A 22,385-nucleotide genomic window follows, 5' to 3' on the forward strand; every position below is an offset into this window, starting at 1 on the left:
GACCTGAGAAGGAACATAATGGTACCTGAGAAATGGTAGACGGATGCAAGCAACTTTCGGGAATCTTGCAAGAGTAGACCAAGACAGCTGGCAGCCTGGACAGTCACCTAATGTTTCTCAGCATTGTTGGTGCATTCAAATTGGCTACAGGCCTAGAGTATCTGACAGACCATTTTCAGAAGCAGGATTTCTGAAAGACCATCTTACCCTGTCTTGGCAGAGTACAGTGGTCGCTTTCCTTGTGTCCCGCTTGTCCAGAAAGGACAGCATTGCACACTTCAATGAACACAACTTTTTAAGAGTCTATACATAAGTGAGATCATGGGTTTACATTAATAAGCTTAGTATCTTTCAGGTTCATCCATGCTGTCAGAAATGGCAGAATTTTCTTTTATTAAGGGCAAATATGTAGGGCATGCCCATGGGTGCATGTAGTTCCAGCTTTTGGGAAGTTGAGGTGGTAGGATTACTTAGGTTTAGGAGTTGGAGACTGACCTGGGCAACATATGAGACCCCATATAAAAATCAACAAGCAAGAAGGGCTAGGGACGTTGCTCAGTGATAAAGCACTTGCCTAGCACATGCAGAGCTTTGGGTTTGTTTGATTCCTTATCACCACAAAAACAAACAAAAATTAACAGTATTATATAGTGTGCATATATGTGGGTATACATATGTTCACACACATGTAATCACTTTTTCTATATGCAGTTTCTATGCTGATTAGGTTGATCCCACATTTTGACTAGTTTCAATAATGTTACATGGAATCCACATAGCTCTTCTTCAAGGTACCATTTTTTTTCATGTACTTATTATTACTATTTACCTCATTTTGGTAAATGTCCATTCAAGTCCTTCCACCAGTTTTCAGTTAGATTCTTTGTTTTCTTGCCATTTAGTTTTGTGTGTGTGTGTGTGTGTGTGTGTGTGTGTGTGTGTGTGTGTGTGTGTTTTGAATGTTATCTCATTTACAGATGTATGGCTTGCAAATATGCTCTCCCATTCCATAGGTTGTCTCTTCACTTTATTGATTGCTTCCTCTGCTGTCCAGAACCTCTTAGTTCAATGTAATGGATTTGTCTATTTGGGGGAGGTTGTTTGTGATTACTCTTGAAAGCAAATCCAAAAATATAACTAACCACAGACTAATATCATGAGTTTTTTCACTAATGTTTTCTCCTATTAGTTTTATAGTTTCATGCCTTATATTTAAGTTATTAATCCATTTGGGTTGGTTTTTAGTTACATTATGAGATATAAATCTAGTTGAATTGCTTTCATTGAGAAGTTGTTCCAGCATCAGTTTTGAAGAAGTTCTCCCTTAACTGCTGTGTATTCCTGGACCTCTTGTCAAAGATCAATAATGGTAAATGTGGATTTATTTTTCAGCTCTTTATGCTGATTCATGTCTGTTTTTTTTTATATTGCTATGATGTTTTGATTACTATAGCTTTACAATATATTTTGAAACCAGGAAGAAGATTGCCTTCAGTTTCATTCTTCCTTCTGAAGAGTACTTTGGCTGTTTGCAGGCTCTGTGGTTCTACATGGATTGTTGAAATCACCTATTGACAATGGACTGATGTTAATCTGCCTTCAATTCCAGTAGGTAGTAGCAGCTGTTTATGAAAACAGGTGCACCAGAGTTCTATTGAGGATTATAATGTCTTTTTGTTTAATTGTTTCCTTGAGTAGAATGAAGAGGTCTTTTTTACCTCTTCCGATTAGCTTTAGTTTGAAGTCTATTTTGTCAGATAGTAGGACAGTGACTTCTGCTCGCTTCCTGATCCCATTTAGTTGGAGTAGTTTTTTCATTCTTTAATCTTTCTTTAAAGACAAATTTCTTATAGACCATAGAAAGATGGGATTTGCTTCTTAATCCATTCAGCCACCTTATATCTTTTGATTGGAGAGTTAAGATGATTAATATTAAAGTCATTATTGAAAGGTCTATGTTGATGCAGTCATTTTTCCCACTGTTTGTGTTCTTAGTCATACTCTGTATTTCAGTAATTACAGCATCATTTGTTTTCTTTCTACAGTCTCTTGGCCGTGGTTGATCTCTTCTTCAGTATGAAGTATTGCTTCCAGTATTCTGTTTAGGGTTAGTCTGCTGGATATTAATTTTTTAAGCTGTTTGGATCATGAAAAGCTTTTTTTTTTTCTCCTTCAGCTATAGCAGATAATTTTGCCAAGTACAGTAGTCTAGGTTGGCAGGTGTGATCTTTTAGAACTTGGAGTGCATTGCTCCAGTATTTTCTGGCTTTCAAATTTTCTGTTGAGAAATCTGCTGTTGCTCTGATGAGGTTTTATTTGTGTGTGACTTGTATGTGTTTCTCCCCCTCTTGCAGCTTTTCAGCACTCTTTGTTCTGTGTACCACAGTGTGAGCGGGGGTCTTTTCTGGTCTTGTCTATTTGGTGTTCTGTATGCTTCTTGTATCTGAACGAATATGTCTTTCCTTAGTTTGGAGAAGTTTTCTTCTATGATTTTGTTGAAGATCTGATCTGTAATACTGATTCAGGATTCTTTTCCTTCATCTATAGTTCAATTCAATTGATTAGTCTTCAGATGATTTAGTCTTTACACAATGTCCTCCAGTTTCAATGTTTCCTTTCCTTTTTAAATTTTTTGTTCTTTGCTTGTGTGGTCTAAATCCTCCACTTTATCTTCAAGTCCTGATGGTTTGTCTTCTACTTAGTCCATTCTACTTGTAAGACTTTCTCTTTCCTAGTTGGGTTATTAAGTTGTCCAATTCCACTTTCATTTAGCTTGAGTTTTCTTCAATGATTGTATCTCTTTAGTGAATTTGGTTTACAAATCCTGGATTGTACAAATCCTGAATTGTCTTCATTATTTCCATCTGCCTCATGTTGGTGCTTTCTTGAGCACCACTTAGGTGCTCTCTTTATGTTCATTGAGCTATTTCTTTTTTTCTTCTTTCAACTCCTTGAATTCTTGGCTGAAGTTTATGATTGCTCATGAAGAACATTCCTATACCACTGGTGGATTAGGGGGAAGGAAATAGTGTCTTGATTTTTTTATCCTTTTATTTTTTGAGATAAGACTTGGGTATGTGGACCTTTTTGTTCTGTTTCTGATGTGGACACAGCAGGCTTGGAAAAAGCACAGAATGTGTAGGCTGAGTTTGACCTGAAAGTTGGCTGTGGCATAGGCAGGATGAAGTCAGGTGGATACAGGGGCCTGGATGCATGTTCTGGTCTAAGCTTGGAGGTTTGGAGTGGTACAGTCAAGACTGACCAGACTGGATGGGGAATTCAGGCTAGATCTGGGGATGAGGGAGTGTGCATTGTGAGGAAGAGGCCACATACTAACATTCTTCTCCTCTGAAACCTCTTGAGCCAGGACAAAAGTTCAAATCACTCTCAGTAACACTATCTTCCATGTCCCTACTAGTATGACCCATTAGGCCCCACTTAAAGTGTTTAACTGCTTTTCTAGTTCAAAGCCCCAAAGTGTTGCAGCCAATCACAGCAATACCCCAGTCCCTGGTACCAATTTCTGTCTTAGTTAGAATTTCTATTGCTGTGAAGAGACACCATGACCATGGAAACTCTTGCAAAGGAAATCATTTAATTGGGGCTGGCCTACAGTTTCAGAGGTTTAGTCCACTGTCATCACTGTGAGAAGCATGGCAGCATGGAGGCAGACAAGATGTTGGAGAAGGAGCTGAGATTTCCACATCTTGATCTGCAGGCAACAGGAAGTAAATGGTGTATGACACTGGGCATAACTTGAGCATAGGAGACCTCAAAGCCCACCCACAGCGATATACTTCCTCCAACAAGGCCACACCCACTTCAACAAAACCACGCCTCCTAATACTGCCACTCCCTATAGGGGCCATTTTCTTTCAAACCACCACAACCTCCCTCACTACATCACAGAGAATTGGAAGATTTCCTCCTTTTTGTCCTTTTTGTATATTCCCTATATCCTTTTAGATTGCTCTCTCTAATACACTTATCAGCATTTTACATGTACCTTCTTCACTCCACATAAATATACACATTGAGATTCTTCTTTACCTTTTGGAGACAGGATCTTATTCTGTATTCCATGGTGACCCCCCCTCTTGCAAGCCTGTGACCCTTTCTTCCCAAATGTGTGATTACAGTTGTATTACACCGTGCTGGGCAAGACAGTATGTGTTTTGTACACAGATTGGTTGAATTTGAATCACTTATTACCTGTGACTCAAACTCTTTACGTCTCAGTGATTTCATCTGTAATATGGAGGTAATAATAGTACCCTATTCATCTTTGTCTTGGTGATTAAATGGGTTCCTGCACACTAAAGGCATTATAAATGTCAGCCATTACCAGTATATTAGAATGTAAATTCCCTTGAGACTAAGGACTTTGTTTTGTTTTCTATTGTATCCCCAGTGTGCTTAAGGATGATACATGTCTGATGATTAAAATTCTCAAAAGTTATGCTTATCTACTCATGGTTACATTTGCAAAAACTGACTTAAAAGAACAAAACATGTGTGTCTAATCAAGATAATTAAATATATTTTTGCTGATTTAGTTAGATTTTAACCACTTGAAAAATCTGAGTCACAACAAAATCAAAATTTATTAAAAACTAGTGTGTTTGCTTGTTTGTTTTTCTAAGCTGTATTTTACCCAGAAATTAAAACTGCAGGACTGGCAAAGCCACTCTTGTGGGAGTTCAGCAAAACCTGGAAGCCTGCACAAGCGAGGACAAGAGGGTCAAGGAGGACCCTCACTCTCTAGAGTCAGGCAGGACCTCAGGGACAATGATACTCCCTCTGATAAATTAATTGCTTGTCCACCCTGGTTGCAGAGGCAAAAAATCTGCAGGGATTACACACTAACCAGTATACATCCTACAAGAAGGGGAGCTATTGGGAACCTCAGGCTATGTGTGATGCAATATAGAAGTTATCATTATGTGGGGTCTACACCATTGATAAAAACAGGTGTGTGAGGGATGTGTAACTTTTCAAAGGAAGAAGAGGAGAGTAATTGGGAGGGGGAAACAGATAGGAGATCTTCTGAACTGAGAACCTTTAAAAGTATCCAGGCAGCTTTCACAGAAATACATAAAGCAAAGCAAAGCAAAGCAAAACAAAAGTCAAACACACAGATATTTACTGATGGAAATGGACTACCTTTCTAGGTGGACAAAGACTTTCCCCCTCCCAGCTGCTATTGTTGTTAATGTGCTTAAGAGTGTCTTGTATATCAGACATGATGGTGCACTCCTTTAATCTTAGCACTGGAAAGCAGAGGCAAGTGGATTGATCCTAGAAATACCAATTTACTTCAAAAAAATATGATGGGCATCAAAGAACTTCCATATGGAGTTTGCTTTCATTGTGGTAAAGTTAGCCACTGAGCAAGAAACTGCCCTTACCTCAACTGCTAACAGTATGCTGTCCACATTGGACAAGAAGGACACCAGACATTGTCAAAACAAAGTAGGACAATCCTTCAAAAATTCCTGCTTCACAAAAAGTCTGTCAGATATTCAAGGCCTGTAGGCTGAAGATGGATGCCCCAGTGATGCAGAGAAACCTTGGGTCCAGGCAACCTGATGTTTCTGTCATTTCTATAGTTTTAGAAGTTGCTTGCTCTGCACTTCCTGTTTATTCAGGTGGTATTATATCCTTCTCAGGTCTTTGATGGGGTTGAAGACCAGATAGTTTTAACTACAGTTTTCCTTGTTACAAAATTCAGAAAAGAAACCAACAAAAGAGGTGTAAAGTGTATAAGGTTGAGAGACATAAAAGCTTAAGTTGTTTATCTAAGAAAATGTTTTAAGGTCTAAAAAGCTATTTTTAGGATGGTAATCCAAGTTTTGATAGATAATGGTTTAGGTATAAAACTTTGGTCTCAATAAGATAGGATAGATAACAAGGTATTTTCTCCAAATTTGCCAAATACAAATTTACTGTATATTGCAAATGTAATTTCCTGTCCTGTCCATCTGGTCTCAAATAACTGACTCAGAGGCCAAATATGAATTATAAATGCTCAATCAATAGCTCAGGCTTGTTTCTAGCTAACTCTTACACTTAAATTAACTCATTTTTCTATTTATGCTTTGCAACATGGTTCTTAGCTTGCTACCTCATTTTTTTTTTATACATCCTGCTTGGTGGCTGGATGGCAGCTCTCCTGACTCTGTCCTCCTTCTTTCCATCATTCTCATTTTGGCTTTCCCACCTAACTTCTTGCTCAGCTACCAGCCTGTCAGTTTTTTTTATTAATCAATGAGGGTAATTCATATTCATAGTATAGAAAAGGATTGTTCCATAGCAGTAATTCTTACCTCATAATTGTTCCTATTATATATAGTTTTACTGTGTTAGAGTTAAACCTTTTCCTTTTTAGTTAGACAAAAAGGGGGAAATTTTGTGGAATATTTGTTTATACTGTGAAGACAAATCTTTGTTAAGGCTGCTTCTGATTGGTTTAATAAAGAGCTGTATGGCCGGCCAATAGCTAGACAGGAAAAAGTTAGGAGGGACTTCCAGGAACAGAGAGGACTCTGGAAAGAAAGGGAAGATGCCATTGAGATATAGAATAAGTTCGACAAACAGAATTGGAGAGAGGTAAAAGCCATGTGGTAGAATGTAGATTAATAAAAATATGGGCTAATATAAATTCTAAGAGCTAGTGGGACAAGCCCAAGCTAGGACCGAGCTTTCATAATTAATAATAAGTCTCTGTGTTGTTATTTTTGAGAGGGTAGTCAAAAAAAAATCTGACTACAGTGGATATCTGTGAGTTTGAAGCCAGCTTGGTCTATGTGGAGAGTTCCAGGACAGCCAGAGCTACATAGAAAGACCTTGTCTCAAAACAAAACAAAACAAAACAACCTCAAAATGTATCTTATACCAATTCATAACTGTCATAACTATCTCCCTAAGCTTTTGCTCAGAATAAAAATAGTTCTAAGAAGAGGTGTGGGCTGTATGCATATAAAACCTTACATGGCTTGCTATATCTTAGTATGTCCATAGACCTTCCCACCATGGAAACTAAGAATCAGTTTCTTAGAAATTATATACTAGATCTCTCCTCCACTTTGCTTTTTTCTAGGTTACAAGGCCTTCTTGCCCAGACTCTTCCATTCAGTTTTTCAGCCCATCCTTTACAAGCTAGGGACTAAGTGCTGATACACACCGGAAAGAGAACAAATTGGAACTAGTCTGGGGGATGATTTTTGGTGCTATTAACCACTAAAAACATGGTTAAGACAGCTGAAAGAGATGGGACACATTATAACCAAGCGAAGAAGGCTACTAATAACAGTGTCCAGAGAAAATGGACAATCTTACCACAAGGAAACCCTTTGAAAATAAGATTAAGGAAGAACTGTATTTAATCTGTTTATTACAGAGAAAAGATAATGGGAATCTTGGTGGTTAATGTAACTAAGACACCATTTCTGCTAACTGCTCAGCTTAATGCACATCTAGTCTTACCCTGCAGAAACTTAGAGAACCAGCAACAACCTTCATGGATGGGCAGATACTGTGTACTGAGTTTTCCCCCATTGGTCATCTATGGAGCATTTAAAATTAACTCTGAAAGGAATCTGATGATACCTGTGGTGGTTTGAGTGAGGATGTTCCCTACAGGCTCATATATTTGAATGTTTGGTTCCTGTGAGTGGACTGTTTAGGAAGGATTAAGAGGTGTGGCCTTGCTGGGGAAAGTGTGCCACTAGGGGTGGGCTTTGAGGTGGCCAGGCCCAGTCTCTCTTTGTGCCTCCATCTTGCCAATAAGATGTAAGTTTTTAGCTATTTCTCCAGCACTATACCTGCCTGCCTGCCTGCCTGCCTGTCTGCCTGCCATGATGACTGTGGATATTGGCCCTTGGTGGGCTGTCTTCTTTTACTAAAAGAAAAAATTCTCACAGGAGGGAAACAGCTACTGAAAGTTTTCTGGCCCTCCACCCAAACATCCTGATATGAATACCACAATACATATAAACAAAATATACACAGTAAAAGTAAAATTAAGAACAAGAATAGAAAAAAGGGACGGGAAACTGAGCAGTTATAGATATAGGAATGGAATAGCAAAAGAGACTCGTTAAAGGGAGGAATGTTCATCTTTTCTAGAAGTAGGAGCTCTTCTGGCACTTGTCTCACTTCCCTCATGGCTTTGTGTTTCCAGTCATGATAACTACCAGTGAGTGCTGAGGAGGAATCCTAAGCAAGTCTAGGTAAGATAACCTTGTATTATAGTTTTGGACAAAAAAAATTGCTCAATGATCAGTATACCAAAGCACAGAATGTTGTATAATATGACCCAACAGTTAAAGCAGAAAGTGGGAATAGATACAATGAAGACAGAGATATGAAACCTTTTTAATCTGTTCCAGTGACCCACCAAACATGAAGGCATCTTATGGTATCACCAGGATCTTATTCTGGATCCTTTTGGGTTCTCCATCCTTGGATTTCCATTGAAATAATGCAAACGAGCCAGGCAGTGGTGGCACACGCCTTTAATCCCAGCACTCAGGAGGCAGATGCAGGCGGATCTCTGTGAGTTGGAGGCCAGCCTGGTCTACAGAGTGAGTTCCAGGATAGGCTCCAAAAGTTACGCAGAGAAACCCTGTCTCGAAGAAAAAAACAAAATAAAACCAGCAAAAAAGCACAAACGAAAAAACAAAACAAAACAAAAAAGAAAGAATTCCGAGACACACAGAGAAGTGCAGCAGAGAGACAAGTTTACTGTAGACTAGAGGCTAGCACAGTCTTAAGAGGTGAGAGTAGACAGTGCTAAAGAGACCACCGTGCTAACCTACAAGGTAGGAAGGCTATTTACAAAGATTCCAGAACTGACTCCCCTTTCCTGAGGGGTGCTTTCCCATTCAGGTGATTGACAGGCTCATTTGGATTAAGATTTATGAAGGGACAATGTCCTATCTTTCTTCTTTACCAGAAAGCCTCTGGCTAGTTATCTTGTAAAGTTTACATAGTCATCTACTAGCAACCTTCCGGGTAGTTGCACCCAGCCTCAGAAATGTGACCTAATACTGATCTTTTGACTAGTCCTGCAGTTTCAGTTCTTGATTATAAGGGAGGGGTTCATCCCTAATGACATCCAGGTCTCCTATTATCTAACTAGTGTGAACAGATATTCGGGGGGGGGGGGGGAAGTAGCCAGTTTGTGTTATCTACAAGACTGATTGAATGATTAGAATTTAGGTGGTTATGGAGAGTTTCAATGTTGCAGAGTTCAGAGACAAATTATCTTATGCTACATTTAGCTCTCTTTATAGCCATTCATTGCCCACTTCTATGTCTGACTTAATGTCCTTGGTCTTATTAGGTAAATCCCTTTGAAATATACTAACATGTCACCTGGTTCCACCAATCCAAGGCTGTTCAGAGAGCTATAACCTACCTCACATTTCCACCAATTATCTTTTATAGTTGCCTTGATTTATTTTGTTCTGGTAACCTAAATCCAAGTTCCTGAGCCATGCTCCACACATATTTTGCTCCATAATAAACTCATACTGTCTTTGAGAGCTTACATTTTTTTTTATCACCTTCCCCATGTGCTAGTATTAGCTCCCTAAGAATGGGATGAGATTTTCCCCCACTCCATAACAGGATGTTCTAGTACGTGATAAGACCATTAATCATTATTCTTTTTCAGAGGGTTCTTGATTCTTCTCCATTTTAATTTCAAAATATTTTTTAGTTCTAGAAAAATGTGTTTATTGGGATATCATATTTAAGGAGTATTCGATACTTTTGTTGAGTTTTCCTACCCAAGAAAAGCAAATTGCTATTTATGTTCATATTTGGCCTTTTAAAGGGTGTTTTAAAATTTCTCCGAAGTAAATGTGGCACATTTCTTGGTCTTGAGTATTTTTTGTTTTTGTAGCTGTGGCTTTTTCATTCACGATTGTATATATGAAGGCTGATTTTAGTGTTGTTTATATCCTAACTTACTAAGTTATCCTTTTAGTATATTTCCCCCATTGGCCATCGTGGCTTTTCAAATTTATGATCCTATTACCAGTATAAAAAAGGACACCAGAGAAGAACCATTGAAAAGGCCATCAAAACCCCACAGGTTGGGTTTGAGGAGACCATCCACGCTGGAGAAGTATAGCTGAGTCGGGAAGGGTCCGGGAGAACGTGTCACTGACGCATCACTCATCTATCTCAGAGATACCGAAACACAAACTCGAAAACCCGCAAGGATGGGAATCCTCTACTTCCCGCAAGGTTCGGTCCGCTCAGATTGAAAATCCCAGCCTTCTCGCGCAGGCGCGGGAGGGGGGTGGGGGGCACAACCATAGAGTAGAACGCCGCGCCTCGGTAGAGTGGCCCTGGGAGTGCGCACGCCTAGCGCCCGGGCTCCACCGTTCCGGCCTTCGTGGCGGCCCGGGATAGCTTCCGGTTCCTGCGCCGTCTGGATTCCCCATCTTTGCGCAGGAGCGCCGTGGTGAGCGAGCTGCTGCTCCCGGCTGGCGGGAGGGCGCGGGTTGCGGCCTGGACTGTGATCTTAAAAAGATGGCTGGAGCTGGGGGGGAAGGCCACCCGGACCGCAGGGTGGCCGCCCGTGGTACGCCTGGGGCGCAGAGCCGGCCGGGACCTAGCAGCGCTGCAGAGCTTAGATTTACAGTCAGAGAACTGGAGGGGCAGACGGACAGAATCACCTCCAACCTTCACCCTTTATGAATAATCCAATTCGCGTGACTGTTGTGTGTGTATGATTTTATTCCACTAGGCGTGAGGTATTCTGAAAAATTTCAAAAGCAGACAGTCGTGGTAATTGTCTACTCCTCGACTGGTGCAGTTATTTTTGTGATACTGGTATTGAACCTTGCGCATGGTAGGCAGCACTTGCTCTTCCCCAACGCCGTCTACTCGTTCTGAAGTTTTTATTTCAGTTAGTTGTGTTTTACTTTAGGAATAAATGGAGATAAGTTTCTCACCAAGCCTTACTCCCAGAAATCCTGAAACAACTTGGCATCGTTTTCACTTTTGTCTATTTTTGTGAAAGTACTTAAATTTCCACCGAGAACAGGCAATTCACTGGAGGGCAGGCTTTCGACTATCACACTTAAATTCTTAAAATATGTAGTATTTACTTATGATAGTTTGTGTTAATAATGATGGCTTATTCCTTAGGTTCACTCCATAAAGGAGTTATTACTTGAGACACTTGTAAATCTTTTGTATAAGCTATGATGGCATCTACTGGTGATACGGAGATCTGTAAGAACCAGGAGGGAGTTTTGAAAATGAAGATGGAAGAAGAATGTAAGTATACCACCAGACAAGATTGGAGCCTACAAAAGAACACTTACAACAGAGAAGTCTTCCGAAAGTGCTTCCGACAGTTTTGCTACCAGGAAACATCTGGACCCCGGGAGGCTTTGGGCCGACTCCGAGAACTTTGCTGTCAGTGGCTGAGACCCGAGACCCACACCAAAGAACAGATCCTGGAGTTGCTGGTGCTGGAGCAGTTCTTGACCATCCTGCCTAGGGAGCTGCAGGCCTGGGTGCAGGAGCAGAACCTGGAGAATGGGGAGGAGGTAGTGACTGTGCTGGAGGATTTAGAGAGAGAGCTTGATGAACTAGGATACCGGGTAAGAAAAAAAAAATACGGTTTCTGTTTCCTAAAATTAATTGTGGGTTTGTAGGCCGCAGTGAATTGTACCATTATTTCACAAAGCGTATTGACACTTAGGTGGATCCAAAAGGGGCTGAATTTACAGCCCCTTTGAGTTTGTATGTTACAAGCCTTGAGCTTGTAATATTCACATCTCACCTCCTTGCAGGTACGCACCACCACTCCTGTCCGATCTTAGCATATTTATTTATGCCTTTTCATCAGAGAGATTGTATAGTTCTGTGCTGAGCTACAAAATTCTATCTGATGAATATGCTGCTTGGTTCAGAAACACAAGATTTATACTCCAGAGAGAAGATCTCAGAAGACGGTAGAAGGACACGGTATTAGAGAGGTGGTGGTCCTAAGGGGGAAAGCAGCCTCTTGTAAAGGGTATTGTGTAATATAAAACAAATCATTAAGAAGTAAGGTGTTTTTTTTGCTGGACAGGAGCACATGCTTGTCAACTAGCACTCAGAAGGTGTGGAAGCAGGTGGGCTGAGAGTTTGAGACAATCTGGGCTACATAGCAAGACCCTGTCTCAAAAATACCAGGACCTGGAGATGTAACTCAGTGCTAGAGGACGTGCTTAGTGTGTGCAAGGTCCTGTGCCTCGGCCCGAGTCCTGTGATAGCTGTGCACATGGTGGTGGGGCTGTTAATATTCCCTAGTAGAAATACTGGGGAGGATACCACCTGTTAACACACACACACACACACACACACACACACACCCGGGAGAGCTGGGAAATACTGGGGAGGATACCACCTGTTAACACACACACACACACACACACACACACACACACACACACACACCCGGGAGCTGTTAGTGAGCAGCAGGACTCCAGTGTTGCAAATTTGATGAATTCCTCACCAGTGCTAGGGTGGGACTTCCACCCTGGTGTGTAAGAAACCCCTCACCTGGACTGTAAGCAAGCTCAAGAAACTCATTGATTGGTCAAGGTAGACTTAGATGGGCTCTTTATTTGGTCTGTTATCAATGCCCTCTCTGGAGTGAATAGAAGCTTACTCACCTCTCCCCAGGAAAAGTCCTACACCATAAACCCACTACCCTGATTCTGCATGAAACAGTTAAAAAATGGGAAAATCAAAGTCACTGTCTTGAATGAATGAGATGTGGGAGCAAATGGAAAGTTAGATGGGAGGGCCAGGATGGGCAACGCATATTTGAGGCATAGCAAACCCATTTGTGTTGGAAAGGTGAAGTTTGTGTAGAAAAGTTGAGATACAGAGTTCATGACCTTGACCATCAACCTCTCGGTTTAAATTTTCTTCTAGTACAAAGGCTTTTTAAAAATCTTTTCTCCACAGTCTACGTGAGCTATAAAAATCATGTAAAGGAGGCATAAGAGAGAATCATTCCTTTGTTATTTTTGTCTTAACTATGACAAGACTGGTTTTCAACCAGTGGTGATTTCTAGCCAAAGAGGATATTTGGCAATTTCTTAGAAAATTTTTGGGTGTTATAACTGAGGAGGGCAGATATGATTCTACACATCTTATAGCGTACAAGCCAGCTTCAGATAGCAATAAATGATCTTACTGAGAGTGTGTCAGAAGAGCTAAACCTATGAGATCTCAGTATAAAGAGTGAAATAAAAGAAATGTTAAGCTGACATTTGGTTATAAAATAGATGGGAGAGAGAAAAGAAGCTTGTGTCAAAAAGTTTGAAACAGCATCATGAAATCCTGGCTACAAAGTACAGGGTGTGACTTGGATAGGAATTGAGTGGAAATGATGATAGATAGGATCTATAAGGAAGGTTCTGGGGCCAGATATTGTGGCTCATGGCTGTAGACCCAGGTCAGTCAGTATAGTCTTGGCCTTTTAAGCACAAAGATAAGAGTTTGATCCCCCAAATCCACATAGAAATTGCTGGGCATGGTGGCACACATCTTTAATCCCATTGCTGGCAAGGTGGGGAAAGGCCGTTCCCTGGGGTTCGTTGGCCGGTCAACCCATCCTACTTGCATTTCAGGCCAGTGACACACCTTGTCTCAAAAAGTAAGTAGACTGTTCCAGAGGGCTCACTGACAAGCCAGTCTAGTCCTCTTGGTGAGTTGTAGGCCAGTGAGAGACACTGTCTTTAAAAAAAAAGTGGATAACACCTTGAAAGTGACATCTGAGGTTGTCCTCTGATACACACACACACACACACACACACACACACACACACACACACACACACACACACACACACAAGAAAGGGAAATTAATCCCAGTAGTCAGGTATAGGAGGCCAGGAGGTCAGCAGATGAAAGGCAGCCTAGGCTACATTCCGACAGGGGAGGGTCTGTGTCAGTGGAGACGTCCTTACTGAGGACTCTGTCATGGGCTGTGCACTAAGGTTTTGAAGCTTTTAAGAGAACTGTAATAAAGACACTTCTAACGGTTAAGACTGTAGGTGGCCATTCTGCAGTTATGGAGTACCAGTTCTGTGTCACACACCATCAGAAGTAGTTGGGATGCAGCAGTGAACATCATATACAAGTTACTGTTCTTATGTAGATTCTAGTCTACTGAGAAGAGATAGAGGAAAAAAGGTTCCATGTATGTAATAAGGTGTTCGATGTTGATAAACCTACTAAAACGATAGAGAAAAAGAGAAGTGAAGGAATTGAGGGTCGTGCCGTTCAGTAGACGGGCCACAGAGCATGCAAGCAGAGGAAATGCTAACTGCATAGACCTTAAGTGTTGCCAGTGTGCCTAGGGGAGAGGCGACTCTTAAAGAAGATGAAAGAATTGAAGAAATTATGTCATATAGAGACTTGCAGACCATTATAAAGAATTTAGATTTTATAGATAAAAAGTTGGTGCCTAGCTTTGAGTAGAAGAGAAATGTAAAGTAGATTTTAAAATAATGACTCTGGTTGCTATATTTGGTAATTCTATAGTGGTGGTAGCGAGGCCCATAGGTCAAAATAGAATTAGTGGAAATCATCTTAGGAAGCTGAACCTATTAACTAGACAGTTGGAAGTCACGTGATGTAGATACTGGGAACCCCAAATCCCAGTCCTCTGAAGAGCAGCAAATGTTCTTTTTTTTTCTTTTTTTCTTTTCTTTTTTTTTTTGTTTTTCGAGACAGAGTTTCTCTGTGTAGCTTTGCGCCTTTCCTGGAACTCACTTGGTAGCCCAGGCTGGCCTCGAACTCACAGAGATCCTCCTGCCTCTGCCTCCCGAGTGCTGGGATTAAAGGCGTGCGCCACCACCGCCCGGCTGCAAATGTTCTTAATATTGAACATTTCTCCAGCCCCTTCCTCCTAAATCCTTTTCTCCTCCTTTCTGCCTTCTTTTAATCTCTCCTTTCACCTCTTTCCACTTCATTCTCTGAGCATTAGACGAAGATGTAAAAATAGCAGAAAATCAACACAATTTAGCTGTACTGGGGAAAGGAAGGTCCCGGAGAGGGTGATGTTTTAAAATGACCCTGAAAAATGAGTGGGATGGAGGCAGGCTGATTGCTGTGAAAAAGGTCATTTCAGGTTTGAGCAGGCCAAGTGCCAACGCCGGGAACACTATAGTCTTGTTCGCTGTTATTAGAGTACTTCTCTCATTTCCCTCAGGCTTCAACACAAACTGAAGAACAGAAAATATTTTTGCAGGAGCTGAAGCCTTTAGGGGCAGAGCTAGAACCCAGTGCGTCCCTTGGACTTGTGAAAGCCAAGCTGGGGTGTGAACCTGCAGAATGTGAAGCCCGAGAGGAGCAAGGTAAAGAAGAAGGGAGCAGGAGGGAGAGCAGGGCTGAGGCAGGACCTGAGGGCTGGTTTGTGCTTCCCACCGTTTTCCTCATTAAAGTCAGGAGGGCCTGTCCAGAAACCTGATGCTCGTGTGTGGACGTCCAGATATCACGGTTTGTCACTTCAGTTAATTTCCCTCCCTCCTTCAAGCCCAGAACCTCACGCGTGAGGTTCTCTCTCTAAGGTGCATCCACAGCCCCCTTTCTTCTTACAAAATTAGTACTTTTCCAAAATCTGTCTATTTGTTTAGGTTTAATTTCATTCTTCTGATAGCTGTAATTCTTTATTCTGACCTCTGCTATTTGTAGCCTTGGACCTACTAAAAAGTATTTTTGTCTTCTCCCTGGTCTGTATCCTTAGCCCTTTTAGTAACTAAGTTTTTGCTCCATGCTGTCTGCAGCTACCTAGCAGTCTGAGAGGAAAAGAGGGACTTACCTATGAGTGAAGGAACAGGAAAGAGAACATGGCAGAGATGTTAGAGGTGGTGAAGAGATGCACTTGCTACCTTCCTCATCTCTGCTTCCTCTGATCTTTAGCTTTTTAATAGGTAAACTGTCCTGTGGTTTTAAGAGAAGGATTTATAAAAATTATCCACTGAAAAGTTTCTGTGCCATTGATTCATCTCATCTCCTCCCCCAACTCTGAAGCAAATTGTCACTGTTTTTGGTTTCTTATGTGTCCTTCAGAGACTTTTTAGTAAAGATTTTCTTCTCGTTTAGGCCATGATGGTAGACTCTTGCATTTTTTTATTTCTTAACAGCTGCTTAGTATTAAGAACTGTAGACAAGCCATGAAGCAGGTTAGCCAGCTGCTACTGATGACATTTGTCTTTGGTGTTTTGTTATAACAAATAGTGCTGTAATAAATACCATAGCATAGATTTCTATCTGTAGTACTGTGTGTCAGAAGTTATGTACTGTTATAATTTCAGTAGATATTATGAAATTACTTTCCATAACAATTTGGATAAATTCACACCAGCAGTTTGTGTGCCCATTTTGTGAGTACAGTGTAATACCCAAGTAACGAGGCAAGTCCAGTGAGTGAAAAATCACACCTTGGGCTGACAGGATGGCTCAGCAGATAGAAGTACCGCTGTGCAGGGCTGACCACCTGAGTTTATCCCAGAGTCCACAGTAGGCGAGAACCGACTTCCAAAAGTTGTCCTTTGACCTCCACACATGTGGCCTGGCATGTGCACACTCACACATAAAATAATAAAACGTTTTAAAAAGTTGTATCTGTGCTGTTTAACTCATTTTTGCCTGATTATGGAGTAGTGTCTCCCTGTGGGAGCTGTCTGTCTCCTCCTTAGGAAACTGTAGTTTCCCTTTGCCTAGTTTTTGGTGAGTTATTACCTCCTTACTCATTTTTGGAGTGCTTTATATACATTTGATTCATCTTACATCCTAATGCAGTTTTATAGTTTGTAGTGGGAACTCTGAGGATATGTGACTTGCATTTGAATAGTTTTCTGTTGCTGATTTCATAAGCTGTCACTTCCTTCCGCTGCGAGTGGGTGACATGCAGGCTCCTTTTTGTAGTTTCAGGTGTGGAGACTGGAAATGAGTCCAGGAATGGAACTCTGAAGCAAGACCTTTCGGAAGGAATGGAAGCAGAACAGAATACTTCAAGCAGATTAGCAAAAGATGCACTCCAGTGTGAAGAAACCCATGGCCCTGGAGAGGAGCCTTCTGGAGCTCCCAGGAAGGACAACCGGCTTCTGCATAATAAAAATGGGGCACATTTGCCTGAGATCTCAGAACACCGTGCTGAACACCAGAACATCTGTCCAGGGAGGAAATTGCATCGATGTGATGACTGCGGAAAATCTTTCAGTCAGCACTCACGCCTCGTAGAACATAAAAGGGTCCACACTGGAGACCGGCCCTACAAATGTGAGCAGTGTGGGAAAACTTTCCGATGGAGGACTGTGCTCGCTCGACACAAGGTGGTCCACACTGGAGAGAAACCATACAAGTGTAATGAGTGTGGCAGGGCCTTTGGCCAGTGGTCAGCTCTCAACCAACATCAGAGGCTTCACTCAGGAGAAAAGCACTACCACTGTACTGAGTGTGGCAAGGCCTTTTGCCAGAAAGCGGGCCTCTTTCACCATCTCAAGAGCCACAAAAGGAACAGACCTTGTTAGTGTCTTCAGGGTAATAAAAGTTTTAATTGCCATTCCACACTTACTCAGCACCAAGGAGTTCACACTGGTGCAAAACCCTGTGCATGCAGTGAGTGTGGGAAAGCTTTTGTTTATAACTCATCTCTTGTTACCCATCAGGAAATGCACCACAAGGAAAAACCCTTCACTCAAAGTGGTCTTACTCAGCATCAGAGAAACCACACCAGGGAGAAGCCTTACATGTGTGATATCTGTGGGAAAGCTTTTGTTCAAAACTGAAGTCTTACAGAACATGAGCAAATTCCTACTGGAGAGAGAGCCTATGAATGTGCTGAGTGTGGGAAGGCCTTTACTCAGAGGTCAGTCCTCATGAAACATCAGGGAATGCACGCTGGGCAGAAACCCCACAAATGTGATGAGTGCAAGAATGCCTTTCCAGGAAGCACTAGCTTCATTCAGCATCAGGGAATCCACACTGGGGAGAATCCCTACAAATGTGATAAGTGTGGCAAGACCTTCAGACAGAGGTCAGGCCTTAGGAAGCACCAGAGAATTCATAATAGAAGTGCTCCCTGTCAGGGTAAGGAGTGTGGGGAATTGTTCAGGCAGAACTCCACTCATCATCAGACTACTCACAAAGGAGCAAAAACTATTTCTGTGTGAGGACTGCAGGGAACCTATCTCAGAGTGCAGGACGGCGAGAAATACTATATTTATAATGCTCTGTGGCAACCCTTCAGCTGTTGTTACTGTAAGAAGACCATAAATATTTGATGAGCACCCACTGTGTACTGTTCATTGTATCGGGGCAGTGAAGGAACGAGTCTGTTACCAGACTTCTTAGAGCATTTACAGCCCAGCCTGGGATGTGAAAATCTGCCATAGTTAATTGAAAAGACTAGTTAAAAAGGACAGTGGAATTGATGCTCAGGGTGTTTAGAGTTAAAATAGGAGAGAGTAAGTATTATAAATTCTGAAGAACAGATAATTTGTATACCTGGTCAGGGAAGAGTTCCTGAAAGATTTGATTGAAAATAAGGGTATGATGGATGGATTTGGAAAGGCAGAAGGGAGAAACACATGTAGGTAAAACAGGTGAGCAGAAGCAAGAATGTGGGGCGTTTGGAAGCGTCAGTGATGAAACTAGCCATCCTACTAGAGGGTTGATTTGAGGCTCACCTGATGGATGTCAGTTGGAAATAGCTTGGGGGTAGAGAGGAGAGCTGTATGCTGGCGGTGCTAGGTAACACTGGAGTGCGTGGACACCGAGCTCCTCTCGTCTGTCTAAACACCGTGAGTATTGTTCTAGGAGTAATGTGGTTGTACATGCTTGTCTATCCCAGCACTTGTGATGCTGAGGCAGGAGGTTAGGAGTTCAGTGCTATCTGTGGTTACTTAGGGCGTTCAAGGCCAGACTGAGCTACATGAGACCTCAAGAAAAAGAAAATAGGATACTAGGGGCTGGAGAGGTGGCTCAGCAGTTAAGAGCACTTGTTGCTCTTGCAGAGGACCCAGGTTTGGTTCCCATCACCCACATGGTGACTCCAAACCACCCATAACTCCAGTTCCAGGGCATCTAGTGCCATCTTCTGACTTCTGGGTACAAGGCACACAGGTAGTACACACACACACACACACACACCACCACACACACACACACACACACACACACACACACACACACACGGGCAAAACACTCCTACACAGAGAAACCAAGTTTTTGTGTCTGGCTTCTAAACATGTCTATTAACGCCTGTGATACCGCAACATGGGTGGACAACATCACCTGTGGTGCCATGTATTTAAAATGCCTGTGTGCACTGAATGAGGCCCTGGGTTCAATCCCCAAAGCTTTGAAGGTTTACCTGAGCATGGTAATATAGTCCCAGCCTCTCAGAAGGCTGAGGCAGGATGGCTTGAGCCTAAAGTTTGAGGTCATCCTTGACAACATAGTAAGAACCTGTTTCTAACGAATAAGTGCTTGTGCTTGAGTCCTACAAAATGCTCATTATGCCTGGGGTGTTACTGTGAATCATAATGAACTATAGATTCTCAGAACATTTGTCCCCAGCTCTGGAGTGAACACCATCAGGGCCTAAAACTATGGTTTTGGTGTGGTCCTTCCATCATTTCACATTTAAATGTGTTAAGGAGGGGGAGGGCTAGAGAGATGGCTCAGCAGTAGTTAAGAGAACTGGCTGCTTTTCTGGAGGATACAGGCTGGATTTCCAGCACCACTTGGCAGCTCACAGCCACTGTAACTCCAGGTGCTGGGGATCTGATGTACCCCTCCAACCTTCACAAGTACCAGGCACACAGAGATGCACAGACATGCATGCAGACAAAATACTGTACACATAATAAAAGTAAAGACATTCAAAGGCTCCCAGGGTTCCCCTGAACATAAGGCCTGTGCCTGTAAAACAACAAAATGTTAAGCCTTTTTGTTTACTAGTCCTGCCGTTATCGTGTTGTGTTTATATTCTTGAGAACTAGTTTAGCCTTTTGGTTTGCATACCTTACCGAGTGCCTAGAAGATGGTGCTGCTGTACCACCAGGGGGCTGCCACTACCCTTGTGTTCTGAGCCCAAATAACTGCTTTGGTTGAGAACTTGTGGTGATTATTTTAGGGAGCAGTCAACCCACATGGAGCTTGTGGCTCCTGTATCATTTTTAATAACTGTTAGTGTGGTTGGAAGTTTTCCTGTGTCCTGGCCTGCCGGTGGTCGGGACAAGTCTCTCCCACTCGTGTCCCCCAAGTAAACACACAGAGGCTTATATTAATGAAAACTGCCCGGCCATTAGCTCAGGCTTACTACTGACTAGCTCTTACACTTAAACTCACCCCATTCTGTTAATCTATATGTCACCATGTGTTTCATGGCTTTACCTTGTGTGCCATTATATGCTGCTCCCAAGACCAGGGGGCTGGTATCTCCTGACTCAGCCTTCCTCTTCCCAGAATTCTCCTTGTCTGCTTATCCCCCCCTATACTTCCTGCCTGGCTGCTGGCCAATCACCATTTTATTAAACCAGTGTACAAAAGCATTATCCCACAGCATATTAAGGTAGCCCATTATTTTCTTCTCTTCTCCCTTACTGCAGCAAACTTGATATTTCTCTGTATTCCAGCACAACTCCAGTCCCTCTTCCCTTCTGTCCAGCTGTCAGTGGATTTCATGCATAGGCACAAAAGGGAAAGGAGAGAGAATAATAATCCCACTCCTTAGCAAGTCTCCCTCCTGATGAAAATAAGACTTCGTTCCCCAGTGCCTCTTAACCGAACAGCGTCACCAGGTTGGGAGTTGAGCCCCTCCCTAGTCACGGGGACACACTCTCGCATAGAAATGATAATGGCTTTAGTTTTGCGGGTTATGTTCCTTGTGTATCAGATTGGCTTTTGGTGTTGGAGCTAGCACGACATTTTTAAAGTTATATTTGTTTAGTTTGTATGTGTTTTCGTGACATGCTATGGCATATGTGTGGAAATAGAGGACAACTTGGAAGAGTCAGTTCTTCCACCTTGGCATCAAGCTTAGGCTATCAGGCTTGGCAGCAAATGTCTTTACCAGCTGAGACATCCATCTCGACAGCTTCTTCATGACTGAAAAGACATTCTGTTCACAACAGAAAAGCAGATGAGCTGTTGAGAAATAACTCATTCAGCTGGGCCTGGTGGGAACTACTGAGGAGGCTGATTCAGGAAGGTGGAAAGTTTAAAGCCAGCCTGGGTGACTTAGACCTTGTCTCAAAAAGGAAAAAGTTGAAAAGAAAGAAAAGCGCTGAGGATAGCTCAGTGTTGGAGCCCTTTCTGAGTGTGTATAAGGCTCCACATTAAATCTCCAGTACTGAAAGCTAAAACTAACTGGTTACTGCACCAAGCTTTCCCCACAACAGAAGGCAGAAGCAAGTGAGCTTAGCAAAACCTGCTTCTTCATCGGCACACATAATCCCAGATTAAGCCAGCGAACTGTGTATCTGTAGCCTCTTCTCTATTGAGTTTACCCCGCCTCCTGCTAATGTCATGGAAACTCTTTTGAGGATACCTCCTTACCAGGTTAATGCTATTGGTACTTCTCATCTACTCAGAGTTCACAGATGTGCTATCCAAATGAAAGTTAACTGCATGGTAACCAGAGCTGCCTTGCTTGCTGGAATGCATCCCGAGTCAACTGCATGGTAACCAGAGCTGCCTTGCTTGCTGGAATGCATCCCGAGTTAACTGCATGGTAACCAGAGCTGCCTTGCTTGCTGGAATGCATCCCGAGTCAACTGCATGGTAACCAGAGCTGCCTTGCTTGCTGGAATGCAGCCCGTGGAACTGCTTTCCATTCCTGAGTCTTCACCATCTCCTGCTTTGCTTACCATGCGCCATCATTACACAAATGTCCTCCCACTTGCTTTTCTGCACACACTATTCAGTATAAATCCTGAATACTTTGTATAAACAGACCATGACCAAAGACCAGAACAATGGGACATGTTGGTTCTACAGAGATATAATTGGTAACTTGTTTAAATGTGTGGGAGCTTTGTTCTGACTTCTTGTGCTTAAGAATCCACAGTACCACAAAGGAGGGGCATGAAATTTCCACATATGCATCAAAAGAGATCAGACTCAAAAATGGGGTAGAGTGTGGCTAGGTAGAGCCAGACTGGCACCCCCAGAAACTGAGGGCCAAACGGAGGACGTGACAGATGTCAAGTGTGATGGGGTGCAGCCGTACACGACACTGGGCAGAAAGTGCCATGATGGCCACAAGGACACTTGGTTGTAGTTCTGTAGCCCAGGGTGGTCTCAGATTTCTGACAGCCCACCTACCTCAGCCTTCTAAGTGCTAGGAT

The 22,385-nt window shown here is 42.3% G+C and overlaps 1 protein-coding gene across 1 annotated transcript; it reads left to right on the forward strand.

The window, feature by feature from the left end:
- Positions 1 to 10,483: 10,483 nt before the first annotated feature.
- On the forward strand, positions 10,484 to 18,987 carry Zscan12 (zinc finger and SCAN domain containing 12). Its single transcript, XM_016007285.3, is given in 3 exon segments — positions 10,484 to 11,627; positions 15,239 to 15,383; positions 16,957 to 18,987. Coding segments are annotated over 3 exon segments (1,797 nt in total). The 5' UTR covers positions 10,484 to 11,222; the 3' UTR covers positions 18,204 to 18,987.
- The last annotated feature ends 3,398 nt before the right edge of the window (positions 18,988 to 22,385 follow it).

Source organism: Peromyscus maniculatus, chromosome 5, assembly GCF_049852395.1.
Source record: "Peromyscus maniculatus bairdii isolate BWxNUB_F1_BW_parent chromosome 5, HU_Pman_BW_mat_3.1, whole genome shotgun sequence".
In the NCBI taxonomy this organism is placed as follows: Eukaryota; Metazoa; Chordata; class Mammalia; order Rodentia; family Cricetidae; genus Peromyscus; species Peromyscus maniculatus.